At 34.4% G+C, this 22,243-nt stretch overlaps 1 protein-coding gene across 1 annotated transcript in view; it reads right to left on the reverse strand.

Annotated features, from left to right (window-relative positions):
- Positions 1–485: 485 nt before the first annotated feature.
- Positions 486–22,243, reverse strand: part of SLC17A1 (solute carrier family 17 member 1) — a 39,137-nt gene continuing 17,379 nt past the window's right edge. The window contains exons 7-11 of the mRNA XM_063725402.1: positions 22,021–22,182; positions 20,828–20,960; positions 20,588–20,735; positions 8,633–8,723; positions 486–1,041 (exon numbers count right to left, since the gene is read on the reverse strand). Of these exons, the coding sequence (XP_063581472.1) occupies positions 907–1,041; positions 8,633–8,723; positions 20,588–20,735; positions 20,828–20,960; positions 22,021–22,182 (669 nt within the window). The 3' untranslated portion in view covers positions 486–906. The remainder of the gene's footprint in view (positions 1,042–8,632; positions 8,724–20,587; positions 20,736–20,827; positions 20,961–22,020; positions 22,183–22,243) is intronic.

A 22,243-nucleotide genomic window follows, 5' to 3' on the forward strand; every position in this document is an offset into this window, starting at 1 on the left:
ATTAAAGAACCTGAGCCTTTTGACCTATAAAATCTCCTACAGTTTAGATTTGCTAATGATACACTTGGGTTTTGTCGAACATATTCTCTGTTTTCTGTACTTCTTCCAAAGCAGTAGCTGTATCCAAGGTTTGATGAGATTCAGTTTGATCTTCTTAGCAAGACATTAGCGGTGGTGTGTTGTTTCATCAGAAGGTATACGATGTCTTCATGCCTCTCTTTTTGTGATACTAATGATCATTGATATTCAACACCTGGATCTCTTAATTTATTGAGGGTTGCAAAATAAGGACATTCCGCATCTTTCAATTCTTATTTATGCATTAGCCAAAATTATTCTACAAAGAGACATTTCTCCTACCATTTATTTACCACTGATAGAGTTTACATAAGCAAAGCACAGTATCATACCTTGAACACACCTTAATGGACTCTTTGTCTCCATCATTCATTTGAAAATCATTTTAGTCAGGGTTACCTTTAAAGTTTCTCTTGCCTAACCCATTTGTAAATTCTTAGACCTTATATAATTTAATGTCTTGATATTATAGCACTCGCCAAAGGTCCTTGCTCCCAACATTTTTCACTTTGAGTCTCCATTTTACAACTGTTCTTCCTACTTCGTTGAAGGTCCTTCCTAGTCTTTTTTGCAAACTTCTCTTTTTCATCCTCACTGTTTGATGTTAAAGAGGCCCAGCCTCCCAAATTTATATCTCCAGCCTTAGCATCCCCACAGAGTCCCACAGTCGTTCCCATCAGGATGTCTAATATTCTCAGGCTTAACATGGTCTCCTCTTCTCTAAACCTGCACCCCTTATTCCTTCCCGTCTGAGGAGTCATCCTTAACTCCTCTGTCTCCTGCATTCCCAGTTTCAAAAATTGTCCTTAATCTGATCACTTCTCACCTTCAGAGACGTGTGTGTTGTTTTTCTTTAGCCCAGTCCTGAATTTCTGCTTTAGCAACTATAAGGTAGAAAATTAGGCCAGTCACATTAATGGCTGCCATCAGGATGAAGGTTTTAAACCAGGCGGATTCTGGATCCTAAGGAATTAAAATTCAAAGTAATTGTAAATTATTGCTCTTTTTTTTTTGTTTTGTAACATTTAAAATGTAATATTAAAAACATAGACTCAGGTCACTTAACATATATGGAAAAACACACTTATACATAGCCAAAAACATCATCATTTTACTTTATAAAATAATCACTTTTATCTTTCTACTATATACATGTTGTTTAAAATTCTATTTTCATCAGATATTAAGTTTACTAGTTTCTTGTAGTTCATAATTAACTGATTTTTTCAATCTGATCTATTATTTCAAAGTTTTCTGCATCTTTTCAAGATATCTTATGTAGCCGACATATTATTGTATACTGTAAGCATATATAGAGAAAGAGTGTCTTCATATTTTAATTGGCAAATTTAACATACTTTCATCTATCGTAACTATTATTTTGTTAAGATTTATTACTTCCATATTATTTCATATTTTCCATTGCAATACTTTTTTTTTAAGTTTTGGATTCATTTTGAAGAGAATGAGCTTTCTTCTACTGGTTTATTAAAGTTATCTATATTACTCATTAAACATTATTCTTCAGATGTATGCTCGAGTTGAAATAGCTATCTTGACAAGTAGATCAAAATATATAGCTATAGAGATTTAAGAATACATAGCTAAATATATCTATTTATAGTAGATACATATTGAACTACATAAATTGAAAGACAGATATATAAATTTTATCAATTTTTTTTTCATAATAGAGCTAATATTTGGCAGGCTCTCATTTCCGTTTAGTCCTATCTTCTGTCTCCATCCCCATCCTTATGCAAACAAACAGTTCATATTTTGGCATTTTTTTTTTCTTTTTTCTTTTCTTTCTTTCTTTCTTTCTTTTTTTTTTTTTGAGACAGGGTCTCACTTTGTATTGCAGCCTAGAGCTCAATGGCACAATCATGGTTCACTGCAGCCTCGAACTCCCAGACTCGGGTGATTTTCCCACCTAGCTGGGACTATAGGCACGCGCCACCATATGCAGCTAATTTTTTTTTTTTTTTTTTTTTTTTTTTTTTTTTTTTTTTTTTTGGAGAGATGAGGTTTTGCCATGTTGTCCAGGCTGGTCTTGAACTCCTGGGCTCAAGCAATCCACCCAACCTCGGCCTCCCAAAATGCTAGGATTACAGGCGGGACCCACTGCACCTGGCCCTGTTTTGGCATTTCTTAAAAACTTTTCATTATTGATTATTATGGATAGTCTTTTTTTTTCTTTTCTTTTATCCTTGATTTTAAGATAACAAAAATATAATCAAGATAATTGATGTTATTATTTTCCACTCATTTTCTGATTACATCTCCTGTTTTTTTTTTAACTTCTCTAAATAGTTTATTTATTTCCCCTAAAGTGTGAGACATTATGTGGCCTTGTATCCTTAAAAATAGTTTTCTTATGCCATTGTCCTCTTGCATCCTGTGTTGCTGACAATTTTTGAATGTTGCCTCAATGGGACTATTTTATTTATTTTAAATTTAATGTAATTTAATTTAATTTTATTTATTTATTTGAGACAGAGTCTCACTTTGTAGCCCAGGCTGGAGTGCAGCGGCTCAATCTCAGCTCACTGCAACCTCTGCCTCCTGGGTTCAAGCGATTCTCCTGCCTCAGCCTCCCAAGTAGCTGGGATTCCAAGCACGTGCCACCAGGCCTGGCTAATTTTTTGTATTTTTAGTAGAGACAGGGTTTCACCATGTTGTCTAGGCTGGTCTCAAACCCCTGACCTCAGATGATCCACCTGCCTCAGCATCCCGAAGTGCTGGGATTACAGGGGTGAGCCACCGCACCCGGCCTGTTCTCATCATTTTCGAAGAACTTCGGGACTATTTTAAACAATGCTGCCATGAGAGGATTGTGAGAAAAATAGGATGTTTGATTAAATTTGAATTTCGGATAAACAATGAGTAATTTGGTAGTACAAGTATGTCCCATGCATTTTGGTAATGAAACAAAGTCCTGTATTATTTCTTGTTTATCTGAAAGTCAAATCTAACTGGGCACTCTTCATCTTCTTGGGTTTTTTCATTTTTTTCAAAATCTGGCAACCTCATAGTATAAACATTTTTTTGTATATGTTCCTCAATATATATAGATTCATTTATCTTGGAGTGGAATTACTGAATCATAAAGATTGCATAACCTAAGCTTTACTAGGTAATATCTATGCTCAGAAGTGTTGTACTAATTTAAAATTCCAGCATTTGTTATTAATTTTGCTTTTCAGTACATCATTACTTACTCTTGGTATTATAGACCACCAATCTAGTGGGTGTGTAGTGTGAGCAAGTTGTGGTTTTTAATTTGTCTTTTACTATATTTATTAGCTATTTGGATTTCACCTTGTAAAGTGCCTACTTACGTCTTTTTTTTTCTCATTTCCTTATTGATTTGTACTAACTGTATTTTTACTAAAAGCCCTTGGTTAGTTATATGTGCTGCAAATATCTTTTCAAACTTGATTATTTATTCTATTGTTGGTATATTTTGGGGAACAGAAGTTCTCAATTTTAATGCAAATTTATCACTATTGTCTTGTTCTTTATGTTAGTACTTTTAGTGTCCTTTTTAAGAAATAATTCTCTCTGTCAGATCATGAAAATATTCCTCTGTATTATACTCTAGAAACTTTATATTTTGCCTGCAATTTTTAGATGTACAATCCACCTCTACTTCACATTTTTGTATGTTGTGAGATATGTTAAATTTTATTTTTCTTCATAATGATATTTCTTTAACCCGGTACCATTTCATAAGCCCTTTCTTTATGACAAAGGTGGCACTGTTCTGTCATAAATTAAATGTCCACATATGTGGGATCTTTCTACACTCTTTCTTTAGTTCTACTGGTCTACTTGTGCCAATAACATAAGGTATTCATTTTCATAGCTTTGTAATGTATCTTAATATTAGGTAGAACAAATATTCCAGTTTTTCTTCTTCAAGATTTTCTTTGCTATTCTTGGCCCTTTGTGAACACATGTCAATTATATAAAAGCCTTTTCAATTTCCCCAAAGTAACTTAGGGTTTTGATTGGGATTTCATTGACTCTACAGTTGATTCAGGGGAATGAGGAGATATTTTATAATTTTGAGTGTTTTAGTATATAAAAATGGCATCTCCCTCCATTTACTTAGTTTTTAAAAAATTTCTTTCAAGTCTCTCTCTTATGGTTTTCTTTGTGGAGATCATATGAATAATTCATTAAATTTATTCTTAGATATACGATTTTTATTATGGTGTTGAAAATAGTATCCTTTTTAAAATTTTTGTTTTCACACTCTTTATTCAGGTATTTAGCAAACAATGTATATTTATAGATTTACTCTATATCTGACACAATTCCAAAACCTACTTATTAATTCTAATAACTTATAAGTAGTCTTAGTCTTTTGATTTTTTTGAATGCCACCTAAAAAAATGTTAATGATATTTCTTCTTTTTTTCATATTTCTGTGTCTTATTTCATTTATTAGGACATAGTAAAATGTTTAATATTAATAAATAGTGACAGCAGGCATTTTTTTCATGCTCCAATCTCAGAGAGAAATGTTCCATGTTGTGTGTGTGTGTATGTGTATATATGTGTGTGTGTGTATATGTGTGTGCATACATATATACACACACAAAATTCCCACAGCAAATATACATATGTGTGTATATACGTATATATGTATACATATATGTGTGTATATACGTATATATGTATACGTATATGTGTGTATATACGTATATATGTATACGTATGTGTGTATATACGTATATATGTATACGTATGTGTGTATATACGTATATATGTATACGTATGTGTGTATATACGTATATATGTATACGTATGTGTGTATATACGTATATATGTATACGTATGTGTGTATATGTATACGTGTGTATATATGTATATATGCATACGTGTGTATGTATATATGTATACATATGTGTGTATATACATATATGTATACACATGTGTGTATATACGTATATATGTATACATATGTGTGTATATACGTATATATGTATACATATGTGTGTATATACGTATATATGTATACGTGTGTGTATACGTATATATGTATACGTGTGTGTATACGTATATATGTATACGTGTGTGTATGTATATATGTATATGTGTGTGTATGTGTATATGTATACATATGTCTGTGTATATATGTACATATGTATACATATGTGTTTATGTATATATGTATACATGTGTGTATGTATATATATACGTGTATATATGTATATATGTATATATGCATACGTGTGTATATATGTATATATGCATACGTGTGTATATATGTATACATGCATACGTGTGTATATATGTATACATGCATACGTGTGTATATATGTATACATGCATACGTGTATATATGTATACATGCATACGTGTGTATGTATACATGTATACATATGTGTGTATATATGTATACATGTATACATGTGTGTATATATGTATACATGTATACATGTGTGTATATATGTATACATGTATACATATGTGTGTATATTTATACATGTATACATATACATAGAAATATGTATAAATATACATATTTCTCAGTCAATTGAGTCATAGATCTTTATGAAGTGATTGTCCTCATTTCTAGTAATACTGTTTGCCTTAAGGTGTCCTCTGAGATTAACATAGCCTCCCCAGCTTTTTTGCTAAAAATTGCATAGAATGTTGTTTTCTCTGTTAATTTCAATTTTTCTGTTGGTTTATATTTTATTATATATTTATATGAAAGCAGCACAGAGTTAAGCTTCATTTCTTAATCCAATATGGCCACCTTTTGCTTTTAGTTAGAGCTTTTAGCTTATTTAAAGTAGCTGCTGGCACGTCTAGTTTACCAAGTTATTCTGATTGTTTCATATTTGCACCTCTTGTTCTATGGTGCTTTTTCTCTCCTTTTTTTTTGCCTTCTTTTAGATAAGGTATTTTTATCATTTCATTTTTATCTTTATTACTTTGAAATTGATGTACTTTTTCTATTTTTTAATTATTAGATTAGAAATTACAACATGTTTTCTTCATGTATCAAACTCTACTCTTAGTAATTTTATCCTCTGGCAAGACAGCATGAAGTCTTTCAAATACTTTGCTCCATTTATCTTCTCTTGAGTTATTTACTCTTATTTATCTTCTCTTGACTTATTTACTCTTATTATTGTTTATTTTATCCTTTCTATATAGTGTTTTTTAAACTCCACAGGGCATTACTTTTGTTTACCCAATAAAACAAATAGGTGAATAAGTGGATTGTCCACTTATTTACTACTTTTGCTGCCCTTCATTTTTTTCTGCATCTCTAATTCTCTTTCTTTAAACCTAAAAACACTTTTAAATGTCCACTAGTGAATTTAATTCCCTGTTTTTGTTGGCTTGAAACATGTTGTCTTTCTTTTGGCAAAATTTTCACTGTTTACAAATTTAAGTTGGCAGTTATTTTCACTAAGCAGACTGAAGATGTAATTTTATTGTGTTCTGTCTTCCTTTCTTGAGGTTGAGAAGTCAGAGACAAGTCTATCTGTTGCTCATTTGGAGGCAATCTTTCTGATTTGTCTGATTGCTTGTATGACATTCTTTTCGTCTTTGCTTTTCTGCAATTTCTGGTTTCTTTTTTATCCTACTTGTGATTACTAGGCTTCTTAAAGATGTGAATTTCTGTATTTCTGGAAAACTAGAAAACAATCATTTTCTCTTCATTTATAGCCTCTGCCCTATTTTCTCTCTTCATCTTCTGGGACTCCAGTTAGTTGTATGTTGGGTTTTCTGACTGGATTATCCCCATCTCATGCCATATATTCTGTATTTTTACCAGCTTTTCTTTCTGGGATTCATTCTGGATAGATCCTGACAGGTCAAGAGTAGAGTAGGTTATAGTATAGTAACCAATACCCTCAAGTCTTAGTGGCTTTTAATGACAGAAATTTGGTTTTTTGTTTACACAAAATGTACATAAAGGGTGGGCTAGGAGTTATGCTCCATATAACCTGGATTCCTGGATCCTGGTTAGTAGCCTTGCAGTCATCCTTCTGAATAATACTAGTTGGTGCATCAAAAGGAAAGAATGGCCTCCTGGTTTCTAATGCTTCTTCTCAGAATTTACACATATCACTTCCTCTCATATTTCATTGGCCAAAATAACTTACAAGAATACATCTAACTTCAAAGAAGTGGGGAAATGCCCAAGAGGACAACCAGAAAAGTTATTGTAGCTGCAATAATTGACTTCCCAGGCTTGCCTTCTGGTCACCAAATGTTTGATTCACTCAAATTTCAAATGCTCAGAAGAGTATTCAGTTTTTCTCTCCTTTTAAAGCTGAGGCAGGGGCAGATGAGAACTAAGTTAACTTACTAGGCAGAGACAATTTTGGACAGTTCTGGAGCCACATTTCCTTCCACATCTTGGATGTTTGCAGAGAAATTAGCTCCGCTAACAACTTTTGGAAGTCAGCTCTGCACACCTGAGTGAACTCAATGGAAGAATAAAGGCATTATGCTCAGAGGGAGGAAAGAGACCATGGCCACCTGGTGCTTCCCATTTCTAATAAGGCCACTTCTCTGACCAGGGAGCTTCTATGGTTCTAGTGATGTTTTCTTCTTTTCTGATACCATAAATACAGAGATTGTGGTGGTGGAAGACTCCTCTTTATGGGAAATGTGGCCGTGGTGGATGCAGACTGTCTCTCCCTGTCCCAACTTTGGGATAAGGAGAATTTGGAGGAATTATCTACACACTACCATTCCTTTGGTTGTAAGTGTTCCTCCAAATAAAGTTTATATGTGATCCACATAGTGCTAGTGGTATGAAGGTGTAATCCTTTGTGAGTACAGATTTATGCCAGCATTTCCATTCTGACTCTTCTTATTTGAGTGGCTTTAGGATGTTATCTCTTATCTTCTGCTTGTTCATTATAACTGAAGACATAGATTACCCAGGATAGGCAAAGACCCAAGGCAGCCAGTGGCTTCAGTGGTCATTTACCTCTCTGAAATAAGGCTATTCTTTCATTTTTAATCTCTGAAATGTTCTTTTGTTTTACTTTTTTTGCAGATGAGGCATGCATTTAAAATAACTGTTAAAATTTGATAGGGCATTTTCAGTGTCCTTAAAAGGAAGATTTCAGGTAACTTTGTCCATGACACGTGCAAAAACAGAAGTCTGCCTTCATAGTCAGACTTAGGTCAGTCTTTAACTTTATTTACTTGTGATTTTTCATTCTTTTTTTGAGAAAACTGTATCTTGTTACTTATATTACCACTCAGCCAGTCAAATACCTGTGTTGATCGATCCACATATTCATTATCAAAAATAACAGAAGTCCACTTCTGTACCAATGGGCAATTACTAAAGAGTTCTCAACATATCTAATTGACAAATAATGAGATAGAAATTGTATTATTTGTAGATTTGGAGAGATGCCTGATTTGACCAAATTTATTTTCATATGATGCAAAAACTCATAAGTCATCTCCTTTGGCATCTTCTCTGCAATTTTTCATGTGTGTAATCTTTCTCTATACAATTAATATTGGAAAAATAACTACACGTCTGTATGTTTCTTACCTGCTTAAGGATCAATCCAGTCAAAGTGGAAGCAATTAGTCCTCCTATCATTCCAGTTAAAGTTGAACATGCTTTAATAAATCCAAAATATCTATGCATAAAAGAATAATACACAAATGTAAAGTAGTACAAATACTGCAGGAAATGCAAACCTAATCAAATGAAATTTAAGAGACATAATTGCTCATTTTGCAAGTTCCTACTTCTCAAATTCCATTAAGATGTTAGAAAAAGTATATGAATATAGGCAACTTTCTAGTGTCACCACAGAGTCAGAAAGGTTGGCATTAGCAGTAAAGAATATGATGATATTAATAAGATGGGATTACATTTAGAGTGAAACCCAGTAGAATTAGAAAATATGTAAGTTCCATTGAGAAATTCAGAAGGTGATATGTTTTGGTAATGGGAACTGGTTTGGGGTTAATAAAAAATTGAAGGGCTTTGTTCACCTGGTTTACTCCCATAGGTCCAGAGCTACTGACCTCCAAAATTGCTTCCAATACTCGGGCAAGGAAATCAGAAACCTAGTTTACAAGCAACTATGATTGGCAAATCCTGGAAGCTCAAACCAATTCCAGCAGGAAATTAGCTACAAAAGCAGTGAAGCTGCAGTGAACGATAGATAAAGGGGTCAAACCCATCAGCCATGAAGAGCAACGTGGTGCTGTTTGGAGAGCAGAATCAGTGTCTAATCAAGAAATAAGTTCAATCCAGGGCTGGGAGTCTGTTTTTCCTGCCCTCTAGATTTCATCATTAAAGTTCAGGGTGTTCAAGTCCTCCCTTTTATGAGAGGCAGAGTTTCTTGTTTCTTTTTTTCTGATCTTCTTATTTCCCTAGTCTTTCCCATTCCTACTCTGCCTTTACATGTTGAGTATGGGAGGAGGTGCCTGTTTTGTTTATTAATTTATGGGTCCCTGTTCATAGAGGAGTCACATCAAGACCTAGAGTCCTTGAATGTTGAGCTATATGCAGTCACTGGGTAGGATTAGAGTTGTCTCTTTTTGACGGTCTAGGGAGTGTGTTGTAATGGGTGAAGAAGTACATTTATGGTTATGAACATCCACAGGTAGAGCTTGGAATGGAAACTATTAATTGTCCCCACTATTCATTGTTCTCTTTTTCATTTCAGCAATAGAACCCCTGGAGTTTAGGTGGGAATTGGGACCACTCATGACTTTTGTGAGCCCTTTCCATGTTTGCTTTCATGAACCTCTTCCCCTATAAAAATATTAAAAATTATATTTTATGACTGCTCTGGCATAAAGGCAAATACATTAACATTATACATTAAATCATTTTCTTCCACCTACGAGTTTGTTTTTTATCTTCCAATTTGGAAAATATTTTCATGAGTTCCTAAAAATATTGTAGGCCATAGATACCATATCTTCTGTGCAACTGGTAGAAATATGATTATTAAATTATTAGTGCATTTTAATTTACATATATTCTATATCACATAGGGTATTATTGTTTTCATTTTGCAAATTCAATTATTTTAGATTTGCCTTAATATTTTTCCTCTCCATTTCTCTTCTTTTGTTCCTATACTTCTGTGATTATTTATCTGGAATTATTATTCTGTGATTATTTATCTATAATTATTTCATTTCTGCCTGAAGAATTCTCATTTAGTAATCCTTTCATTGGAGGTCTATGACTGCTGAATTCTCTCAGTTTGCCTCGAAATGTTATTTTAACTTAGTTCTTCAAGGAAAGTTTTTGCTGGATATAGACTTCTAGGTTAACAGCAATTTTCCTTTTTGCATTTTAGAGATATCAATTGATTGGCTCTGGCTTTCGTTGTTTCTGTTAAGAAGGCAGATGTCAATATTATTATTGCTTTTTTGGAAGTAATGAGCCTTTTCTAGGTGGCTGTTTTAAAGATTTTGTTCTCTCTCAGTCTCTCTCTCTCTCTTTCTGTCACCTCCTCCCACTCAATTTTAGCAGTTTCACTAGATAGGTTTAGGTGTGATTTTCTTTGTATTTATCCTATTATTTATTATTTATTTATGACGTTTTAATGACTATCTTCTTCTTTTTTTTTGTTTTTTTTGAGATGGAGTCTTGCTCTGTCACCCAGGCTGGAGTGCAGTGGCCCAATCTCGGCTCACTGCAAGCTCCGCCTCCCGGTTTCACACCATTCTCCTGCCTCAGTCTCCCAAGTAGCTGGGACTACAGGCGCCTGCCACCTCGCCTGGCTAAATTTTTTGTATTTTCAGTAGAGACAGGGTTTCACCATGTTAGCCAGGATGGTCTCGACCTCCTGACCTCATGATACGCCTGCCTTGACCTCCCAAAGTGCGGCGTGAGCCACTGCTCCCTGCCCTGCAGGCATTTTTAAGATAGGTCTTGAACTGAATAAATCAAATAAATACATGCCCTCATTTCTCTAGCACTGAGTTTGTGTAGATCTAGTGGGCAAACTTTTTTATAAAATTGTAAGAAAGTGAAATATTCTTGGTTGATTTTGCCTGTCTACCCCATGGCCACTGCTCTACAAAACTTCAGAAAATTCTGTTCATATTGGATTTATGTTCTCCAGAGAGTGCTAACCCCACAAGGTACAATGTGAACAGTGTTCCCTGAGAGTTGAAAATGTCAGAGCTACTTCTGTTAGTCACACTCATTATATCTCTAGAGGAGATATAATAACATCTTGAAAATAACATCTTGAAAAGAGCAAAAGTTTTTTGCCAAACAGGTCTGGATTAAAATCCTAGGTAAAATTTCAGACCAGTGGTGAGATTTTGAGCTCAAAATTAAGTATCTGAACCTCAGTTTCTTTAGTTGTAAGATAAATATGACTAACTGGTAGGTTGTTATGAGAATTAATAATATATGAATATGGATATAATAGCAATAATTATGGAGCAGCTAACCCTTACACAGTGCTTGCCAGAGTGTGCCAGGTACTATTCTATATAATTGACCTACATTAACTTATTCAATTATCTTAATAACTCTATGAGTAAACATTCTTTTATTAATCGATTTTATGTGTGAAAAAAATCATCACAGAGAAGGTAAATAATTTGTTTGATATAAATGGCTGTGCTGATATTGAAATTCAACTGTCTAACTCTAGAATCTGTGCTTCTAATCATAAGGATATACTTTTCACATACATATATGACGGATGCATACATCTGAATATATCGTTAATGATTAATGTCATTAATTAAGGATTAACATATCTTTAATTAAAGATTATATCTGACTTATATAGATATTTCTTCAGAACTTTTGGCCTGGTGGCTATGAACAACAATGTAGCTTAACTATCCAGAATTCTCAGCAGAAACCTTACAAGCTAGAAGGGATTGAGGTCTTATCTAAGCTTCCTTAAACAGAAAACAACTGTCAGCCAAGAACTTTGTATCCAGCGAAACTTAAGTTTCATAAATGAAGGAGAAATGTCATTTTCAGAAACAAATGATGAGGGAATTTGTCACTAGCAGACTATCCCTACAAGAAATGCTGAAAGGAGTTCTAAATTCTGAAACAAAAGCTGATCTGCACCAGAATAGAACCTCTTTAAAGCATAAAACACACAAGGCCTATAAAACAATAACACAATGAAGAAAACAAAGTAGGTAACATGATGACTGGAATAGTACCTTACATCTCAATATTCACATGGAAAGTGAATGGTCTAAATGCTCCACTTAAAAGATACAAAATGGCAGAATTAATAAAAAAAAAATCACAAAACAAATATTTGCTGTCTTCAAGAGACTCATCTAACTCATAACGATTCATATAAACTCAAGGTAAAAGGGTAGAAAAATATCTTACGCACAAATGGAAACCAAAAGTGAGCAGGAGTAGCTATTCTTATATCATAAAACAGAGTTTAAAGCCACAACAGTAAAAAAAAGACAAAGGAGGTCATTATATTATGATTAAAACATCAGTCAAACAAGAAGATATTACAATACTAAATTTATGTGGACCTAACATTGGAGCTCCAAGATTTATTTGCACATCTACTACTAGACCTAAGAAACGAGATAGACAGCAACACAATAACAGTGGAAGGCTTCAACACTCCACTGACAGCAGTAGACAGATCATTGAGACAGAAAGTCAACAAAGAAACAATAAACTTAAACTACACTTTAGAACAAATGGATCTAACATATTTACAGAACATTCTACCTAAGAACTGCAGAATATATAGTCCTCTTATCAGCACATGAAACATTATCCAAGAGATACCATATGATAGGCCACAAAAAAGTCTCAACAAATTTTTTAAAATTTATCAAGTATCTTATATTTAAAAATTATATCAAGTACCTTCTCAGACCACAGTGGAATAAAACTAGAAATAAACTACAAAAGGAACCATGAAAACTATCCAAATACATGGAAATTAATCTGCTCCAGAATGGGTTTTGGGTTAACAATGAAATCAAGATTGAAATAAATAGTGACACAAGTTACCAAAACATCTGGGATACAGCAAAAGCAATGCTAAGACGAAAGTTTATAGTACTAAGTGCCTATATCAAAAAGTCTGAAAGATCACAAATTGACAACCTAATGTCACATCTCAAGGAACTAGAGAAAAAAAGAACAAACTAAACCCAAAGCTAGAAGAAGAAAGGAAATAACAAAGATCAGAGTAGAACTAGATGAAATTGAAAGAAAAACAGTACAAAAGATCAATGAAACAAAAGCCTGGCTCTTTGAAAAGATAAATTAGATGATTAGCTAGATTAACCAAAAAAAGAGGAGAGAAGATTAAAATAAAACACAATTAGAAATGAAATTGGAGACATTGTAACTAACACCACAGAAATACAAAAGACCATTAGAGACTACTATGAACACCTCTATGCACATAAACTAGAAAATCTAGAGGAAATGGACAGATTCCTGGAAACATACAACCCTTCTAGATTAAATTAGGAAAAAATAGAAACCCTGAACAGAGTAATAACAAGCAGTAAAATTAAATCAGTAATTTAAAAAAATTGCCAACAACAACAACAACAACAAAGCCCAGGGCCAGACAGATTCACAGCTGAATTCTACCAGACAATCAAAGAATTGGTGCCAATCCTACTGAAACTATTCCAAAAGACTGAGGAAGAGGGAATCCTCCTTAACTCATTCTATGAAGCCAGTATCACCCTGACACCAAAATCAGAAAAGGCTGTAACAAAAAAAGAAAAGTATAGATCAATATCCCTGATGAACATAGATGAAAAATCCTCCACAAAATTCTAGCTAACCAAATCCAGCAGCGCATCAAATAGATAGAATAATACACCATGATTAAGTGGGTATCATCCTAGGAATGCAAGCACGGTTTAACATATGCAAGTCAGTAAATGTGATATATAACATGAACAGTTAAAAATAAAACCCATATGAACATTTCAACAGATACAGAAAATGCATTTGATAAAATCCAGCATCCTTTGTAATAAATATCCTTACAAATTAAGCATAGAAGGGACATACCTCAAAATAATAAAAGTCACATATAGCAAACACAACCAACATCATGCTGAATAGGGAAAAGTTGAAAGCATTCCTCCTGACAACTTGAATAAGACAAAGATGCCCACTTTCACCACTTCTGGTCAACATTTTACTGGAAGACCTAGCCAGAGCAATTAGGCAAAATAAAAAAAATAAAGAGCATTCAAACTGGAAAAGAGGAAGTCAAACTATTGCCGTTCACCAATAATATGATTGTATACCTAGAAAATCTTCAAGACTACTCCAAAAGACTCCTAGATTTCTAAATGAATTCAGCAGTCTCAGGTTACAAGACCATACATAAATCAGTAGCACTGCTATACAACAACAATAACCAAGCTGAGAATCAAATTAAGAGCTCAATCCCTATTACAACAGCTGCAAAAACAGAAACAAAACCAAAAAATACCAAGGAATATACTTAACCAAGGAGGGGGAAAAATCTCTACAGGGAGAACCACAAAACACTACTGAAAGAAATCATGTATGACACAAATGGAAACACATCCCATGCTATGGATTAGAAGAATCAATATGAAAACAATCATACTGCCCAAAGCAATCTACAGATTCAATGGAATTCCTATCAAAATGCCAACATAATTTTTCATAGAATTAGAAGAATAATCCTAAAATTTGTATGGAAACAAAAAAGAACCCAAATAGCCAAAGCAATCCTAAACAGAAACAACACATCTGGAGGCATCACACTACTGGACTTCAAATTATACTGTATGGCTATAGTTACCAAAACATTATGGTACTGGTATAAAAGTAGGCACATAGACCAATGGAACAGAACAGAGAACCCAGAAATAAAGCCAAATACAACCAACTGATCTTTGACAAAGCACACAAAAACACAAATGGGGAAAGAACATCCTATTTAATAAATGGTGCTTGGAAAAATGACCAGCCACATCTAGAAGAATGAAACTGGATCCCTATCTCTCACCTTATATAAAAGTCAATTTAAAATAGAGCAAAGACTTAAATCAAGGGTATTCAATCTTTTGGCTTCTCTGGGCCACATAGGAAGAAGAATTGTCTTGGGCCACACACAAAATACAATAATACTAACAATAGCTGACAAGCTAAAAAAAATTGCAAAAAAATCTCATAATGTTTCAGGAAAATTTAGAAATTTGAGTTGAGCCACATTCAAAGCTATTACGGTCTGCATGTTGCCTGTGGGCTGTGGGTGAGACAAGTTTCACTGAAACATAAGACCTGAAACCATAAAAACTCTAGAAGATAACCTAGGAAAAACTCTTCTGGACATTGGCCTAGGCAAAGAATTCATGATTAAGAACCCAAAAACAAATGCAAAAGAAACAAAAATAAATAAATGGGACCTAATTAAACTAAAAAGATTCTGTACAGCAAAAGAAATAATCATCAGAGTAAACAGATAACCCACAGAATGGGCGAAAAGATTTGCAAACTATGCGTTGACAAAGGACTAATATCCACAATCTACAAGGAACTCAAACAAATCAGCAGGAAAAACATAATCTCATCAAAAAGTGGGCAAATGGCATGAATAGACATTTCTCAAAAAAGAAAATATACAAATGGCCAACGAACATAAGAAAAAATACTCAACATCACTAATAATCAGTGAAATGCAAATTAAAACCATAATGAGATACTACCTTACTCGTGGAAGAATGGCCATTATCAAAAAGTTAAAAAACAATAGACATTGTTGTGGACGTGATGAAAAGAGATTGCTTAATACACTGCTGACGGGAATGTAAATTACCACAACTTCTATGGAAAACGGTATAGAGATTTCCAAAAGAACTGAAAGTAGATCTACTATTCCATCCAGAAATTCCACTACTGGGTGTCTACCCAAAGGAAAATAAGTCATTGTAAAAACAAACAAACAAACAAAAAAACACCTGCATGTGTATATTTACTGCAGCACAATTCACAGTTGCAAAGATATGGAACCAACCTCAGTGCCCATCAACTGATGCGTGTATAAAGAAAATGTGGTATATATACACAATTGAATACTACTCAGCCATTAAAAAAATGAAATAATGTCTTTTGCAGCAACTTGGATGAAGCTGGAGACCAAAGTGAAGTAACTCAGGAATGGAAAACCAAATGCCATATGTTTTTAAAAATTCTTATTTCAATAATTTTGGGGGAACAGGTGGTATTTGGTTACAGGGATACATTCTTTAGTGAGGATATTTGAGATTTTGGTGCACCCATCATCTGAGCAGTGCACATTGCACGCGGTGTGTAGTATTTTAACCCTCACTCCCCTCTCACCCTTTTCCCTGAGTCCCTGGAGTCCATTATGTTATTCTTATACCTATGTCCTCATTGTTTAGCTCACCAATTATAAGTGAGAACGTAGAATGTTTGATTTTCCATTCCTGAGTTACAAGTTATTTTGCTTAGAATAATGGTCTCCAACTTCATCCAGGTTACTGCAAATGGCTTTATTTTGTTTCTTTTTATGGCTGAGTAGTATTCCATAATATATATATCACCTCATTTTCTTTATCTACTTATTGTTTGATGGGCATTTAGGCTGGTTCCATATTTTTGCAATTGTGAATTGTGCTGCTATAAACATGCATGTGCAAGTGTCTTTTTCATATAATGACTTCTTTTCCTCTGGGTAGATACCCAGTAGTGGGATTGCTGGGTCAAATGGTATTCTACTTGTAGTTCTTTAAGGAATCTCCACACTGTCTTCCATAGTGGTTGTACTAGTTTACATTCCCACCAAAGTGTAAAGGTTTTCCCTTTTCACCACACCCATGACAATATCTATTATTATTTTGTTTTTTAATTATGGCCATTCTTGCAGGAGTAAGGTGGTATCACATTGCGGTTATTATATGCATTTCCCTGATAATTAGTGATGTGGAGCATTTTTTCATATGTTTGCCGCCAAATGCCGTATGTTTTCACTTATAAGTGGGAGCTAAGCTATGGGTATACAAAGGCATACAGAGTGATGTAATGAACCATGGAGACTCAGGGGGGGAAAATGGGAGGAAGGGCAAGGGATAAAAAACCACATATTGGGTACAATGTACACTATTCCCATGATGGATGCACTAAAATCTTAGACATCACCACTGTCAATTCATCCATGTAACGAAAAACCACTTGTATCCCAAAAGCTATTGAAATAAAAAGAATATTTTTTTTAAAAAAATGCGGCATTATTCACAATAGCAAAGACTTGGAACCAACCCAAATGTCCAACAATGATAGACTGGATTAAGAAAATGTGGCACATATACACCATGGAATACTATGCAGCCATAAAAAATGATGAGTTCACGTCCTTTGTAGGGACATGGATGAAATTGGAAATCATCATTCTCAGTAAACTATCACAAGAACAAAAAACCAAACACCGCATATTCTCACTCATAGGTGGGAATTGAACAATGAGAACACATGGACACAGGAAGGGGAACATCACACTTCGGGGACTGTTGTGGGGTGGGGGGAGGGGGGAGAAAAAAAATAAACAAATAAATAAATAAATAAATAAATAAATAAAAGAAAGTCATGCGCTCCTCAAAAAAAAAAAAAAAAAATTCAGAATTAACAAGGAACTCCAACTTAACAACAAAATATAAATAACCACATTAAAAAAGTGGAAAAAAAGACATAAGCAGACATTTCAAAAGAAGACAGACAAATGGACAATAAGCATATGAAAAAAACTTTCAACATCACTAATCCTCAGAGTAGTGCAAATTAAAACTATGATGAGATGGCATCTTATGCCAGTCAGAATGATTATTATTAAAGTCAAAAAACAACAGATGTTGATGAGGATGCACAGAAAAAGCAATGCTTATACACTGTTAGTGGAAATGTAAATTATTACAACCTCTATGGAAAACGGTATGGAGATTTCTCAAAGAACTATAAATAGAACTACTATTAGATCCTGCAATTCTGCTACTGGGTGTCTACTCAAAGGAAAAGATATTACCGTATCAAAAAGATATCTGCACTCATGTGTTTACTGCAACACTATTCACAATAGCAAAGATATCAACCTAAGTGTCCATCAATAGATGATTGGATGAGGAAAATGTGGTTCATATGCACAATGGAATACTATTCTGCCATAAAAAAGAATGAAATCATGTCTTTTTCAGCAACATGGATGGAAATAGAGGCCCTTGTCTTAAGTGAAACAACTCAGAAACAGAAAACCAAACACTGCAAGTTCTCAGTTACAAAGTAAGAACTGAATAACGTATACACAAGGACAGAGTGTAGAATAACAGACATTAGAGACTTGGAAGAGTGGGAGGAGGGTGAGGGTTCAAAAATTACTTAATAGGTACGATGTACATTATTCAAGTAATGGTTACCCTAAAAACCCAAACTTCACCACTACGTAATATATCCACTTAACAAAACTGTATTTGCATGCCTTAAATTTATACAAAAACAAACAACTTTTAGAAATGCTTTTGAGAGCTTGGATTTAAGAAAGAAAAAGATTTTTTAAAACTCTCCCTAGTTACAGTGAACTATCCACACACACACACACAAAAATCAATGAAACAATCCCATATATAATAGTTACAAGAAAAAAATTCTTAAAATAAATTTAACTGAACAGGTGAAAGACCACAATGAAAACTAAAATGTTGGTGGAAGATAATGAAGAAGACACAAACAAATGTAAAGATATCCTGTGCTTATGGATAGGTAGAATTAATGTTGTTAAAATGTCTGTACAATCCAAAGCAATTAAAGATTCAATGCAATCCTTATCAAAATTCCTATGACATTTTTCGCAGAAATAGAAAAACAATCTTACAATTTCTGTGGAAGTACAAAAGGTCCCAAATAACCAAAGTAATCTTAAACAAAAAAACAAAACTGGAGGCATCACACTATCTGACTTCAAAATATACTTCAAAGTTTTAATAATAAAAATAACATGATACTAGAATGAAAATAGATACATAGAGCAATGGAGCAGAATAGAGAGTCCAGAAATAAATCCAACATTTAGGGTGAATTGATTTTTGACAGAGGTGCCAAGAACACAACATGGGGGAAGGATGGTGTCTTCAATAAATGCTGTTGGAACAACTGGGTATCCACATGCAGAAGAATGGAATTAGACTCATCTCGTGCCATATATAAAAATCAACTCAAAATGGATTAAAGACTTAAATGTAAGACCTGAAACTGTAAAACTACTAGAAGAAAACACAGGGGACAAGCTCTATGACTTTGACCTGGGCAATGATTTTTTTGGTTAGGATCACAAAAGCACAAGCAATGAAAGCAAAGACAGACAAATGGGATTATATCAAACTAAACAGCTTCTGCACAGGAAAAGAAACAATCAACAGAGTGAAGAGACAACCTGAAGAATCGGAGAAAATATTTGCAGACTATACATATAATAAGCGGTTAATATCCAAAGAATACAAGGAACTCAAACTCAATAACAAGAAAAAAACCCAATTAAAAAATGGGAAAAGGGCCTGAATAGACATTTCTCAAAAAAAGATATACTATCAACAGGTATATGAAAAAAATGTCTAACACCACTAATCATCAGGGAAATTCAAATTAAAACCACAATGAGATATCCCCCTACACATGTTAGAGTGTCTGTTATCAAAAATACAAAAGATAAGTGTTGATGGGGATGTGGACAAAAGGGGAACTTTTGCATACCATTGGTGGGAATGTAAATTAGTACAGCTGTTACAGAAAACAGTATGGATGTTCCTCAAAAAATTAAAAGTAGAACCACTATATGATCCAGCATTTCCACTCCTGGGTGTCTATCCAAAGGAAATTAAGTGAGAATGTCAAAAGAGCTATCTGCACTACCATGTTCATTGCAGCATTATTCACAGTAGCCAAGACATAGGATCAACCTAAGTGTCCATCAGCAGATGAATGGGATAACAAACATGTGGTATATATACACAATGGGATACTATTCAGTCTAAAAATGAAGGAAATCAAGTCATTTGTGACAACTTGAATGAACCTGGAGGACATTAAGTGAAATAAGTCAGACATAGAAAGACAAACACCACATGATCTCACTTACATGTGGAATCTTACAAAATTGGACTCAGAATTAGAGTAGAATAGTGATTACTAGGCACTGGGAGTGAGATGTTAGCCATAAGACACCAAATTTTATTTATATATGAGGAAAAAGCTTAAGAGATCTATTGTTTAACACAGTGACTATAGCATAAAACAATATATTATATTCTTGAAAATTCCTAAGAGTAAATTTTGTGTTCCCACGCACAAAAAAATGCCAAGTGTGTGAGGTAATGCTTATGTTACTTTGCTCGATTTTAGCCATCCCACAAAGTGTCCATATTTTAAATCATCACGTTGTACACAATAAATATATATAATATTTATTTGTTAAAGGTTAAAAAAAAGCATGTAAACAAATCCTACCTGGGAGCGATATCCAAGCCATTTATAAGTACTCCACCCAAGCAAAAGCTGCCTGTTGCACCAGCAAGAATTAGGAAAATGACAATGCTGTAGAAGCTGGAACTCAGGTAAGGCAGGCATACACCAAAGATTGCAGGAAGGAGAAATCCTGGGGAGTGATTCAGACAACATAGTCAGGTGCATCCTAAAGATAGGGGAGAAGTATCTCCCAAGTGCCTAAATGTTCTGGCTGTTGCTTACCTGCTGCTGTGAAGAGTTTCCGGACAGCAATTATGCTGAGAATATTCCTGGTCAGGAAGAAGTCTGATAACTGACCTGCTAGGTTACCACAGATCCAGGCAAACAAATAGGGAAGGGAAGACAAGAACCCATTCTGAAGAGGAAACATTATTCTTGTAGTGAGTTTGATGGGTAAAGCAGTACTGACACACAGAGTAATCCCTATGCTAAAATTTATTATCTAAAATGTGTACTTTCATATAGGAAACCATCAACATACAACAACAGAATTACTGCTGGGACCACATTACCCAAAAGAAAGAGAAAAATAGCTTTGAGGTCAGTAATATTTGTCATAATCTGTTAAATCTTCCAATTTCAGTATCATGAAACATAAAAGCACTGGATGATAGAGAAGGAAGACTACATCAGAATGGGAAATACTGGCCCTGGGGAAAATGATAGAGAGGATAAAGATGACAATTACGGACATGCGTATGGTGCTTACACTGGACCAGCTGCTACTAGTCCTTGCAACAACTTCAGGGTTTCATGAAGTATAAAATTGAGTCAGAGAGAGTTTATAAGACTTTACTGTTATGCCGGCCCCTAGGCTGGTTTACTGTAAGTTCATTACAGAATGCAGTAAAGTGGTAAGCCCAGACAGACTCCATTTCTAAAGGAGTCTTGTCTTGTCTGGTTATTATGGTATCGAACAATAGGAGTTTGCCCATATCAGTGATTCTCCAAGCCAGATGAGCAATGGGTATGTCAGTCCTTCCAAAGTAAGACTTGAGCCTTGGCTTCATAGCCCAGACTCATTGCCTTACCTTGGAGAAGATTGGTAAAACTTGGCAGACTGACAGGGCCTGGCTAAGTGACTTTCATAGGAGGCCCCCAGTCCCTGCAGGGAATGGTGGTGTTGAGCCTTAAGTAATATACAAAGGGAGTCACACAGTGAATGGGAGATGGGGAATGTGTGGAAATATAGATGCATGTGTGCTGTTGCTGGAGTGCCAGACACTTATGTCTAAATCAACGCCTTCTGTTTTGGGCAATGTTCATATAAAGAGCAGAAACAGTTAGTTTCCAGGTGAAGAGCAGTAGCCAGACAGTGTGAGGAGCTGGCAAGAGCTGAGACTAGGGTCATTAGAGACAGAAAAATATACACAGAGTCTTTCCTAAGTTAAAAAAAGAACAAATAGTATACTTACCTCTTTTATATTAACATGAAGCATGGAGTTGATAAACATTGGAGTGTATAGTGTCATGATGGTATGTGACCAGAAAAACGTAAAACTACCAATGGAAATAGCCCAGACTGGAAGCGACTTAAGCATAGCCTTGATAGGCAGAGATTGTCTACTTGAACTGACCTGGAAAGAAATTCATTAATAATTAGCACATTAGAACAGACTGGAACATGCTGTTTGGAGT

The sequence above is a fragment of the Pongo abelii genome, chromosome 5 (genome assembly GCF_028885655.2).
Source record: "Pongo abelii isolate AG06213 chromosome 5, NHGRI_mPonAbe1-v2.0_pri, whole genome shotgun sequence".
NCBI lineage: Eukaryota > Metazoa > Chordata > Mammalia > Primates > Hominidae > Pongo > Pongo abelii.